Genomic DNA, 13,368 nt, shown 5'->3' on the forward strand with positions numbered 1-13,368 from the left:
AAGTAATTCAAACAATAAAAATTATTTAAAAATGTAAACCAATATTTAACCTTAGAACAGGGAAGGAAAGCATAAACACTAGGGAAGAAATGGTTAAAATACACATACTGTGGCCACACACAACCATTAAAAATAAAGTGTTTCGGATCATTTTTAGGAACCGTGAGAAAATGCTCATGAAAGAATGAGAAAGTAGGATATAAAACTGAATCAGAGTAACAGCACAAATTACCTTTAAAAACTAACAAAATTACATATGCAAAAAGACTGGTAGATACACCAAGATGTCTCTTCTGTACGGTGGAATTACAGGTGAATTTTAATTTTCTCCTTTGAATTTTTAGGGCTTTGCCCCCTATTTTCTACTATGACCATGTGTTTCTCTCATAATCCAAAAACAAGGTGTTTTTTAAAAAGATTTGGGAACATGAGCACCCCTACGTTCACTGCAGCGCTATTTACCATTTCCGAGATATGGAAGCAGCCAGAATGTCCATCAGGAGATGAGCGGGTAAAACAACTACGGGACACTTACATAACGGAATTCTACTCGCCCGTAAAAAAGAAGAAAATTTTACCCTTTGCGACAGCATGGATGGACCTGGAGAACATTATGCTAAGGAAAATAAGCCAGTCAGAGAAAGACAAGCACCATATGATTTCACTCATATGTGGAATCTAATGAACAAACTGAACTAACAAGCAAAATAGAGACAGACGCACAGAGCGCTGGCTGACAGCCTGAGGCAGGGGTGGGGAGCGGTACAGGGCGGAGGGGGGGGGGGGGGGCGGGGGCGCCGGACAGACTGAGCGAAAAGGGAAAAGGACTCGTGCACCCGGACAACAGTGTGGGTCTTGCAGGGAGGAGGGCGTAAGAGAGGGATAAATGGTAATGGAATTGCACTTTTTCTTAATATTTTTCTTTTGTTTTTAGAAGAAGATTTGGTACTTTGAGAATGTGAAAAGCCAGTCAAATGCAGCCACCAGAAAGCAACAGCTTCAAAATATACACAGATGTTAAGTGTATTTTTTCACATGTATATTTCACTTTTTTTTTTTAAAGTATAAAACAATAAAATAAAAGCCACACACGCTTTTGGCAGGAGCAGCAGAGGCACTGCAGTCCGCCTCCCCGCTGCCCGCGCGGCCCCAGCCCTCTCCCCTCACCTCCGGGGGGCTGGGGCGGCCCTGCCGAGGTCCTGCCATGGGGCGCCCCGCCCCGCGGGAGGGGGGGCCAGATGCGGGCCGGGCCTGGCCGCCAGCCTGGTCACTCCCTACAGGAGCGCCCCAGGGGCCCGCGAGAGCCACCCTCCAGGAGGGCCTGCCATCCTGCCGGCAGGCTGTCCGGTCCCTGAAGCAGCCCCCTCGGGGCCATTAGAACACACACCAGCTGCTGGAACTTCCTGAGGCCAAGCACGAGGGCAGTGAGCAGAGTCCAGAGACTCCGGTGTGAGGTTCACCCCGCTCTGCAGGCCTCTGAACAGCGGTCCCCACAGACTGGCCTCAGCGTCCACTGAAAGGAAACCATTGCCCCGCGCCCCCTTGAAACTGCTCTCTCCCTCCTCCCCCCAGCGGAGTTCTCCCCGTGGCAAAGGCAGCGCCTCGCTGCGGCCCATGTCGCACCGCTTTCCCTGTGCCCTCCACGAGGCGCCGGAGCAGCTCGTCCCTCACGTGAGCCCCTCACGGCTCCAAGAAGCCATCTGTCCTCGGCCCGACCCCGGCGCAGCCCTGCTTCCCGCTGCTCCTCCCCTTTCCAGGCTCCTGCTCCCTCCAAGAAACAGTCTTAGCTCAAGTCCAGCCAAAGTGCTGTCTCCACTTCGGGCTGCCAGATCGAGCAAAAAGAAGTACAGGACACCCGGTTAAATGTGAATTTCAGACAGACAACCAGTAATTTCTCGGTATCAGTATATTTTGCCTCTGTGACCCACCCCAGCCCTGCTCTTGAAGCATGTATTCTTTCTGCCAGTCAGAAAACACGAGGCCTCTTCCTGCCCCGCTAGGCAACGCTCTGTCTCCCAAGACTCCCGGGAAAACCGCCTGCCCTCTGACCCCTGAAACACAGGACAAAGGCCACACGGGACAGACTCGTTCCCTCCTGTCCTGCCTCTCGATTCCACCCCCACACTCTCCACCCACCCCCACACTCTCCATGCCATTGTCACCCCCCACCTCTTCCTTCAAAGAGGGGAGACTCCCACCTGGTCTCCACACGAAACATCCCCCTTCCCCTGCCGGCTACCTGATCCCCCGAAAACGGTGACACTCCCGCGCCCAGGGAGAGCGGTCTCCCCGTCTCCGGCCACAGTTCCGCCCTGTACCTACTGCTGTGGGCTTAGTTCTTCGTAAGCACCAGGCCCTGTGCTAAGCACTCTAATTCTTGCAACAGGTCTGTGAAGGTGCTTCTATTCTTAATCTGATTTTACAACTTGTTCATGATAACGTGGTGTTCAGGATAGTCAGGTCTGCACACAGGTACACCTGACTCCAAAATCTTGGGTTAAACCCCACATTCCACCACGATTTCCCCGACAGCTGGTAGCGTTTAAACCCTCTGGCGAGCACCCGGTCGAGGCCGGGGGCACTCACGGCACAGGCCTGCCCCTGCCTCCCCTGCGACACGCCGCCCTGGGACAGCGCCCAAAACACACTCTCCCCTGGCTTTTCCGCCCCAAAGAGCACCGTCCTCTTCCACCTCCCCCGGGGCCCGGCCCTTGGCTGTGAACACCCACACTGTCACAGGGCAGAGGTCACAGTCAGACTGGGCTGCCCACACGCCTGGCATCTGGAGAGGGGCCAGGGCGAGGGCCAGGCCTGTGGTCCCCTGCTCCAGGCTGGCACTCCGTCCCACCCCACCCCTGCTATAAATATCCCACTGCTCACTGGCTGCCGAGCCGCTGCAGCAAGAGTTTCCATGAAGTCAGCTTCCCAGAGCGACCCCCCGGCACCCCGCACCCACGCTTACCTCTCCTGGGGTCCTGCGGCCGGCCCGTCCCTGCAAGGGGCTGTCCTGCGCGCTGTGTTTCCGCCGGGAAGGGGGTGTGGGCACCTGCACAGGAGCCTGAGGCGGAACCCTCCCCAAGCCCTGGGCTCTGGGCTCTGGAGCCTGACTCAGGGAAGACTCGGGCTTGCCGTTGGTGGCGGGCTCTTCTTTGGGCTTTGGAGGGGCAAATCTCTTCCTGTTGAAAGCCCTAGTGGGCTGAGGGGCGGAGGGCACATGCTGGCCAGGGGCGGCAGGCCCTCTCTCGCCTTTTGCTTCGTGGGGCACCTCCCCTGAGGGCGTCTCCCCAGGTGCCCTGACGTCCTGGGCATGGGGCTCCTCTTCCCCCTGAGGCCTGGCTGCTCGGATGCTCTCCAGATACATATCCTTCAGGGAGAAACACACTTCCTGGTCTGGGCCTGGGCCCGGGGCTGGGGCCTTGTGGGGCTGGGCTGGGGAGCCCACGGCCGACGCCGGCTCCCTGGTGCTGCCTGTTCCTGAAGGCCCAGGCCCGCGGCCTCCCAGCCAGGTCTGAACCCGCTCTGTGTCCATGGGCCCCTCTGTCCCACAGGGGTCAGGCTTGTCTGAACTGGGGACACAGTTTTCAGAGCGGTGGCCTCGAGCTGCCTTCTCTAACTCTGGCTTCTGCAGGCCAGGCTTCGCTTCCTCGGCTTTCTTTTTCTTCTTGGCCCCAGATTCCTTTCGGGGGGCTCTCTGAGGCCCCAGCTCCATGGCCTCACAGATGTAGGTCAGCAGGCCGTGATCTCCGTCCTCGCCATTCTCAGGGGCAGCATCCCCGTTGGTGGTCACCTCTCCGGGAGCAAAACTGTCGATCAGGCCCAGACGTGGGGGCTGACCGGGCTCAGTCTCCCTCTCTTGCCAAGCTGCCGAGATCCTGTCCTCAGCCTCCCTGGTGGGGGCTGCGGGGACGGGCACCTCAGCCCCGCTCAGCCGTCGCTTTCGCTGGAAGCGGTCGGGGCTCAGCTTGCGCAGGGTGTCGGCCTCTCCCGCCGCCTCCTTCCCGTGCTTCCAGCTCTGCTCGATCTCACGCATCTTTGCCGCGGCCTTGCGCTTCAGCTTGGCGAACCAGCGCTGGTGGATCTTGTACTCAGTCATGGTGCCCACCTCTAGGACCCCCGAGCATGACACGATACCCTTGCTGTTCCGGGCAGAGGCCTGGTAGATGGCAGCATCTTCTTCTTGGCACCTGGAGGCAGGAGCATTCGATGCCAACCCTTCCCCACTCCCCGCAGCCCGAGCCTTCCCCAGCTGAGCAAGCTGCCCAGCCCCGACGGGCCCTGCGCTGAGGGCCACGCCCCACTCAGACAGCGCTGCATCCCACAGTCTCCATTACAGTTGAGGAAACCGAGGCCAGCAAGAGGGTGCGCGCTGACCAGGATCATGCTGTTCCGGGGGGATTAGCCGTGGGCACAGGAGCACTCCCTTCAGAGGCAGGTGACCCACACAGCCCCTTGGGAAGGGTGACACAAGGGTTTTTTTTGGCAGCTGACCTCACGGAAAATGTTTCCATGGGTCAGGACCTCCTGTGGCTGCACTCGGCCCTCTGGCCGTCCCAGACGCTCCCACCCCGGCCCCAGGAGAGCCAGGCACGCGCAGGCAGACACGGGGCACCGGGCGGTCCCACTTGGCAGCGGCATCCCACCCCCAGCCCTGGATCCGGCCTGGGCACCTGCATCCAGATGACTCCACCCTGAGGGCAGGCTTGAGCCGCAGAACCCCCCTGGGGGCAGGCAGAGCCGAGCAGCCCCCGCCCCTCACCTGTAGAGCTGCAGTGTGTGGCGGTTGCCCTGTTGAGTGATCTCATATTTTGGCAAGCCACAGTAGCGGTCCAGCTCCATGTCATCCTTGTACCAGGTCACCTCTGGCTCTGGGTATCCTAAGAAGGAAGGAGGAGATTGGGTTGCAGGAAGACCAGTTCCAAAAGAGTGAAAGGAGAGACCAGGATGCGGTGGCTCCCCGAGAGCCACCTAAGGAGACTGGCCTGGCCCCCCCGCCACAGGCGTGCTCGGGGAGCAGGGCTCTAACACGGTTCAGGTGGCAGCTGCTCCTCCTCAGCAGCTGGGAGGCAAATATGGAGGAGAAACCGCCTAGCTTCCTGGTAGGAGGAGAAGCAAGAAGTTTCTAGAAAGCCTTAAGCATCCTTCCTTCAGTGGCCTGTTCTACATCCTCAGCTGCAGCGATGGCTCTACCCGCAGGGACATCCCCCAACACTGGCACCGCTGCCACGAGCCCTCCGTCCTTCGCTCCTGGTCCCTGTGCTATTATTCAACGATGTGGCTGATACACCCAGCCGCCCACCCGCTCACTGCTGTGACGCTGACTGAAGCATCTCCCCGGGCCCTCCTCTCGGGGGACGTCCAGCCCGACCCACAAGGAGAGAGTCTAACTTTTAGAGTCACGTGGTCCCTGCCTCCCTGGCCACAGAGCTGATTGATCCAGTAGGAGACAGCCAGTCAGCTAATCTAGTCCAAGCCACTGACCTAGGATTTGGGAATGAGGACACAGAGAGAGTCTACCCTTGTGTCTGGAAATACAACTTCAGAGGGACGCAACCATGTTCTGCCACGTGGCCTGAGGAGCAGACAAAGATGGTCTATAGGATGATGGAAAAATAAACTCGATGTTTGGGACAGAAGCAGAGCTCAAAGCCAGAGACAGCCCCAACGCCCTTCCCAGCGCTGGCTCCATTCCTTGCCTGGGCACTGCCGCGCTCCGGTCACTTCCATAAAAAGCCTGTCTAGCCTTACCAACGAATCCAGCCAACTCCCGCTGATTTGCCGCACTTATCAGAAATCTGGGACTCCTCACATACACCCCCTCAAATATATACATTAAGTGTGCGCTGGCTGCCAAGCCAGAAGCTTGGCGGAAGGGGTTTCTGCTCTCAGGCAAACTATTGCTCAGCAAAAAAGGTAAGACAGGGCCCCAGACAAGGGAGGGACACACCTGCCCCTGCACACCTGCTCTACCGTCCCCGCTGTCTACGGAGAACCTGCCCAGGCGCCTCCCCAAGCCACCCACACTGGACCCCACCTCCTCTAGGCTCATCGGGAACATCTTTCCAACAACTGCTGCCGCGGCTCCCTCCTGCCCCAGCAAACTTTTCCTCTCTGTTACATCACTGCCGTCCGAACACAAGCCTGCTGTACGATCCACCCTCATTAGAAAGCTCTTCCTTCGACCCCAGTCTTCTTCTAGCTCCTGCACCCATTTCCCTGTTCTCTCTTTTCAGAATACACTTAGAAAGGCTCGTCTGTACCCGCTTGTCTTGGCTCTTCTCCTCCAAGCAGGCTTTTGTGCCCACCACTGCCCCAGAACGGCTCTTGTCCGGGCCACCTGGCCTCAGACAGTGCCAGGTCACCGCCAATCCTTGCATCTCACCTACCCGATCGATCAGCACTGACCCCTCCCCTGGCGCTTCCAGAGGCTTGTTCCTCACTTGCTCCTGGACACCACTCCTGCTGGCGGCTCTTCCTGCTTCACTGGCCGGCTTTCCTAACCTCGCCCCCCTCACCACCTGGGCCTGTGAATGGGAGGTATCCCAGGGCTCCGGCCTCAGAAGCACTTTCCACTCTCCCTCCACATAACCTAGGGCACCTAATCCCTTCCTGGGGCCTGTAAACATCTCTGTGCTCGTGACGGCCATGTTTACACCGACAGTCCAGCCCTCACCCCAAATGTCTGCTCCCTGCTTCTGACTGCGGACCTGACATCCACATGGAGGTCTAATAGGTATTGGAGTGAATGTGGCCCAAACCAAGCTCTTTCTTCTCTCTCCCAAGTCAGTTCGCACACAGCTCACTAAGTGGCAACTCCATCCTTCCATTTTGGCTTAGGCCAAACCACGAAGGTAACCCTTTGCTCCTTCCTTTTCTCAAGTCCACTCCATCAGACACTCCTACAGGCCCTCCCTTCAGAACGTACCCACCGTGCATCACTTCTTGCCGTTCCCACCACCAGTCTGGTCTATCGGCCACCCCACGCCTGGATTTCTGCAATAACGTCCTCTCTGATCTCGCTGCTCCCCACCTGGCCTCTCCTCAGCCCGTTCTCAGCACAGCAGTCAGAGGGAGGGTTTTTCACTAAAGCAGGCCGGGGGGCTCCTCTGTTTGAAACATCCCGATAGCTGTGGCAGGGGTGGCTCAGTGGATTGAGTGCTGGCCTGCAAACCTAAGGGTCACCGATTTGATTCCCAGTCAGGGCACACGCCTGGGTTGCAGGCCAGGTCCCTGGTTGGGGGCAAGAGGCAGCCAATCGATGTTTCTCTTGCTCACAGATGTTTCTCTCCTTCTCTTTCTCCCTCCCTTCCCCTCTCTCTAAAAATAAATAAAGTCTTTATTTTTTTAAAAGATTTTATTTATTTATTTTTAAAGAGAGGGGAAAGGAGGAAGAAAGAGAGGGCTAGAAACATCAACGTGGGGTTGCCTCTTGTGCGCCCCCTACTGGGCACCGGGCCCGCAACCCACGCATGTGCCCTGACTGGGAATCGAACCAGCGACCCTTTGGTTTGCAGGCTGGCACTCAATCCACTGAGCCACATAAGTGAGGACTAAATAAATAAAATCTTTAAAAAAAGAATCCCAATGGTTCCCATTTCGTCAAGGCCTCCTGACCTGGGCGCCCCATGAGCACGCTTGCCCCACCTCCTGCCACCCTCTGCCTTGCTCGCTGCACCCCACCCGTGTGGTCCTGCGGGCTCACCTCCCACACACCACGTCAACGCCACACTGCCATTCCCTGTCTGTCCTTGTGTCACCTCCTCAGAGAAGCCTTCTCTCCCCGCACTTTGTAATCCTCACACCATGTTTATCTCCATAGAATGCATGGCTACCTGACATGTTATACACTGTGAGTTTGTTCGTTCATGCCCATCCTCGCCAGCTGCCCGTGGAAACATCAGCTGCATGACTTATCTGCGTTCTTAACTACTGTGTCGCCAGTTCCTAGAATAGTGCCTGGTATGGAATCAACGCTCATTGAATATTTATAGATGAATGAATGAAGCAATGCACTGAGTGCTCAGGGTACAGAGAAGGGAGCAGAAAAGGGGGCTGGGGTTCAGGAAAGACTTCGTGGCAGGAGCGGCTTCTGAACTGGCTGTGTAAGGGGGGTGGGCCAGAAAACATGCGTTCAGGGCCTGCACTCGCGCTTCATAGCCTGTAACTGCCTCCTCCTTGACATATGTCCTATGGGGGCAGGAATTGTATCTTCCTTACTACCGCGTCCTCACCGCCTACGACAGCGCTCGGCACACAGCAGTTGCTTAATAAAACCTGCGAGACGAGTTGAGTACATGAGTAAACAAGGGAATGAGTGAATAAACAAGCCAGAGGTGACGGGAAGGACATGCCCGACCACGGAGCACAACGGCAGAACGTGGCAGTGGAAAACAAAGGGCACCCTGGGGGAACTGTGTACAGGAGCAGGGGCAGCAGAATCCAGGCTGCAGCGGGGCAGCCAGGAACAAACTCTGGGCAGCCCTGACTGTAAAGCGAACCCCATGTTTCCACTGTCAGCTAAAGCCCCTGGTTACATCACTGTGTGTGCGGCCAGGACCAGCACAGGTGTCCTCACCATCCTGTGGGATGATCTCATCCCTGCGCAGCCCGGCTCTGAGCCTCCCTGCCCCATGACCTGCCCGTCGGGCCTCAGCCTCCGGGGCATCTGAGTCGAGCGGGGCTGGAGCGAGGGGGCAGGGATGGGGGAAGAGGAGGACACTGAATGAAACTCCACAGCCTCCAGGCCCCGCTCTGGTGACTCTTTGCAACGTGGCGGGGCCAACATGACAGCTTAGGGCTCCATGGCCACAGCGGGTTTTGGAAACAACTGGATTCAGGGAGAAAACACAGCCCTGTCCCTGGAGAGCATAACTGTATTCTCAAACACACAAGAGCAGGAGAGATCCTTCCTCCCTGCTGCACACGCGTGCTCGCCCAGTGTCTGCCCATGGCAGGCGTGCACACGCACGCACCTGGCCCTGGCCAGGAGAGCCCACAGCGGCACTGCAGCCTGTGGCCATCCCCTTCGCTGTCACCCCCGTGCCCTCTGCTCCACAGCCAGCAGGCCTGTGGCTGGGACCCAGCTCGGAGACATGCAGCCTCATCCCAACCATTCCCGGTTTGGAGAAGCTCAGATTCAGGAGAAGAATCATGATGAATGGAAATCTTGAGTTTTCAAAGAGCTGTCAAATACAGGATTTCATCTGGCCCTTGGACAATCCTGTGGAAGTAATCGTTAATGTTTACTGAAGACTTACTGTGTGCCAAACACTGAGCTGAACATTTTTTTGTGTATTCTCTCATCTAACCCTCATAAAAATCCTGCAAAAAATGTTATTAATTCCTAATTTGAAGAAGAGGAAATCAAAGCCTATGAAATGAAGGCTGCTACCCAAAGTCATCCAACTGGGAAGGAGAAAAGCCAAAATTCAAATCCCTCTCCTCTATGAAACAGACAGGGCCGTGTTTTAGTCCCTATTTCACACAAAAGGAAGATGACACCCAGAGAAGCTGAGGAACTTACCCAGGGTCACCAGGCTGGCCCCTGACAAAGCCTGGGTTTCCTGTTCCCTTTCCTAATGCCCTTTCTCCTGGGGATTCCTTCTGGGTAAGTTTTTGCACCCAGTAGTCATTTATTAGACTTAACATCTCTAAAAAGTTTCTTCAGTGACTTGGTTCTGTCTGGAGGCTCAGTCCCTCTATCCACCTGGCCTGTTGCTGGCATTTCCTCCTCCCCCTGCGCCAACATATGGGTGCACAGACACACACAGGCGCTCACACACGCCCCAGCGCAGAGCCCACAGCAGCGCTGGGCCGGGGGGCAGGAGGCCTCCATGCTAGACAGCACAGGCGGCCCCCAGGAGGACAGCAGCGTGCCGGCTGGAGGGGCCCCAGGGGAGGCAGGAGGCCAGTCCAGGTCCACTATACCCCAACGCGTCCACTCTGACAGAGAAGCACCTCAGGGTCGCCCTTTCCTCTCTGAGCCCCAGGGGGATCCCTTCAAAGCTCAGCCAGCTCGGAACGGGCACAGAACCAGCACCACGCCTCTCCCTCACCTGCACTGGGTTCTGACCCACCCGGAAAGCATCACCTGCCCCTGGCAGGGTGCTGGTGGGGCTGACTCACCGCCGCCTAGTTTAAGAACTGCTAGCAGGGTGGGAGGACGGGAGGCAAGTGTGGTTGCCGTCTCCATGGAGACGAGCCGGGATTACCAGACCAGTCTCACAGAGAGGCCGGTCTCACCCATCCATCCATCCACCACCCACCTTTCCAGACTCTGGGGAGCCAATTACCTTTTTTTTATTCTTAATTTTTTAAATTTTTTATTGAGTTTCTCAGGGTGGCATTGGTTAATAAAAGTACGTAGGTTTCGGGTGTACGATTCTATCACACATCATCTGTAGGTTGTTTTGTGTGTCCACCGCCCCAAGTCGAGTCTCCTTCCACCACCATTTATCGCCTCTTGACCCTTTTCTACCTCTCCCTGTGGACAGCCAATTTCTAACCTGGTTTTTTTTTTTTTTTTTTTGGTTCTCTGATCTTTCTACATCACTTTTCACCCTCCTTCTCCCTCTCCTAACCAGTCTACATTTTCTCTTTCCTCCCTCCTCATTGGAAATGGCTTATTTACAGTGTACTACACTGATCCCAGAGAACTCTTTCCTAATCTGCTGCATAAAGCTCAGGTAACCTGAGATTTTTTTTTTTTTCCTATGTGTGGAGGTGAGGAGGGGAAAGACAGAGTTGGGCACAGCAATGGACAAGGATGCTGAGGTTAGAGGTCACTGGAGCCCTGGAGATCGGACAGCTCGGGGACAGTGCTGTAGGTCTCAGCATGGGGGGGGCTCCCGTGCAGAAGCCCTGGCCTTGGCTGGTCATCACGAGACACGGGTGTCATGGCACCTGGGGGGAGAAAAGGTTGTTCCTTTGGGATGGGGCTTGAAATGGAAATGCTTACTCCCGTGATGACATTGGAGTATTCAGTAAAATACCCCAAGATCCCGTACATCAGACACACATCAGGTTCTCCGCGTTCCTCTCAGAGTCCATGGCTACGAAGGTCAGAGGGCAAAAGGGGAGAAGAGAGAGAGCCGTCCCCGAGGCCTGCACCTCTCAAGGGGCCCGAGGCCCCCACAACAGGTGCTATTGCCAAGGCACCGAGGCTGCAGCTGGAATGAACAGGCAACATGGAAAGTGGAAGAGGTACTGGTTTTGTTCACAGCATGGCCACTTGGGAAACATGTACTGAGCACCTGCTTTGTGCCAGCTCCTGAGAGGCACGATGTGCCAGGCGTGTACTCGAATCTCTCAGACCTCACAGTCTTGTTGGGGGGGCGGGGGGGGAGAGAGAGAAAGAGAGAGAGACGCATAAACACACCAAGCCATGGAGGAGGGAACCAGAGCCCGCCACGCAGCCACTGAAGACAAGCCCCCGGAGGGTGTGCCCTTGGAGCCGCGCCTTACAAGCTGAGCAGGAATCTGCCAGGAAGGAGTGGGCTTCTAGGTAAAAAGGCCAAATACGCGGACCATCTATTTTCACTCTCTCTCCCAAACCAGTAAGACTACACTCATGAGATTATTTCTTAAAGATACAAAAACACAAGTAAGGGGACAAAGACAGTGGGAGAGGTGGAAAGCAGGTGGACGAGGAGAAACTACCTACCAGACCCAAGACAGCCTGACCCTACGCCAGCAGCAAGGAACGGAGGACCCCGCCTCAAACACCAGAAAATCCCACAGGGCGTTAAGAAATGGCACTAGGGGCCTCTGGGACCAGGGGTAAAAGAGAAGGAGGGGAAAGGGAAAAGGTTGCTTGAAAAACAACCAGATCTCTGGATCCCCTCACCCACGTGGTACCACTGGGTGACAGCTCCTTCCCCACCACAGCCAACGGCAAGGTTCGTCACCAGAGAGATAACACTCTGCCCTGAGGGGAAGCCCGTTGAGGGCACGACTATTCCATAGAAAAGAGAAAAATGTAATAACCGTACACATAAAGAAAGTGCTTTATGCAGAGAACCCACTCAATCCTTTAATCTGTGTATTTTCCATAAAACCTCCACCCTCCAGTCAAGATGCTAGACTATTTGCTAGGGAATTGCGCTGGTCCGAGAGGAAGGGGCCACGGAAACACTGGCAGCCTCCACAGCGGCCACCCGAATTGCCCTGCGGAGACGGCCCAAGTCTTCAGGCTCCTCCGACTCGCTTAGAACTTCCAATCAGCTTTTCAGTCATTGCCTGCCAGTCATTTCCCAGATATCTGAGGAAAGCTTGGAAGTAGATTATGGACCAAAAGTAAATAGAAAATAAGCCAACTGTAAAAAGCACAAGTTATACAGGGAGAAGGAAATTTTTTTTTAAAAACTATCATCCTTAGTCTCAGAGAGTAAAGAGAAGATATTATATTTGTGAAAAAAAGAGGATATTATAGAAAAGGATTTAAATAGAGACCTTAGAAATTAAAAATTAGAGAAGTTGAATGATAACAGCAAGGAAATGTCCCAGAAAGTAGAGCAGCAAGACATAGAGATGAAAGGAGAAGAAAGGATCAGAAAATAAGATAGTAAGTCCTTGGGAGCACATGTCCACATTGGCAGGAGCTCCAGAAAGAATGGAGAAGACAGGGGGAAGAACCAACATCAAAATAATCTCAAATTTCCCAGAACTGAAGGCATTCAGTTTCCAGACTGAAAGTGCCCAAGCATGCCCCGGGATGAAAAGAGACCCATATCAAGATACATCATTATGAAACAGCAGAACATTCTTACAAGCTACCAGAGAGGGGGGAAAATGGTCTCATGCAAAGAATTTGGAACCAAGCTCTCCTCCTGCTCTAAATAGTGACACTAGGAGCAAGAAGGCAACGGAAAAATCTCTTCAAAATTCTGCAGGGAAATTAATTTCAATTTCGACTTCTATACCCAGCCAAACTATCAAGAGTGAAATAGAGAAAACAACATTTTCAGACACAAGTTGTCTAACATCTACCTCCCATATACTCTTTCTAGGAAGCTACTAAAACAAAATGCAAACCAAGAAAGAGAAAACTGTGGACTACAAAACACAGGAAATCCATTACAGGTGAGACATAAAGGGAATCTACTAGCTAATGGCAAAGGGAGATCCTAGGATGTCAACCGTGCACTGGACCCAGAGCAACTAAATCATATTGGAGCAGACTGACTCAGAGAGAGACAGGTTGAGAGCTAGTCATCACAATGCCTCTTGCTGTTGTACCACCCTCAGAACCTGCCGAGACTACTGTAGGATGATGTTCAATAAAGCTGTACAGTAAAACAGGAAAAAGGAAGACATGAGATCCGAGAAACTGAATCAACCCAGGAAAACGGCAAAGGGATGGCTCAGGAGATC

The 13,368-nt window shown here is 54.7% G+C and overlaps 1 protein-coding gene across 2 annotated transcripts in view; it reads right to left on the minus strand.

Moving 5' to 3' along the window:
- Positions 1-13,368, minus strand: part of ALPK3 (alpha kinase 3) — a 37,442-nt gene that overhangs the window by 14,369 nt on the left and 9,705 nt on the right. For both annotated transcript variants that reach the window (XM_054589176.1, XM_054589167.1), the window contains 2 exons: positions 4,757-4,874; positions 2,963-4,184 (listed from right to left, as the gene is read on the minus strand). In XM_054589176.1, the coding sequence (XP_054445151.1) occupies positions 2,963-4,184; positions 4,757-4,874 (1,340 nt within the window). The remainder of the gene's footprint in view (positions 1-2,962; positions 4,185-4,756; positions 4,875-13,368) is intronic.

This window comes from Pteronotus mesoamericanus, unplaced genomic scaffold, assembly GCF_021234165.1.
Source record: "Pteronotus mesoamericanus isolate MK-2021 breed Mesoamerican mustached bat unplaced genomic scaffold, CSHL_Meso_final contig_1242, whole genome shotgun sequence".
Lineage (NCBI taxonomy): Eukaryota > Metazoa > Chordata > Mammalia > Chiroptera > Mormoopidae > Pteronotus > Pteronotus mesoamericanus.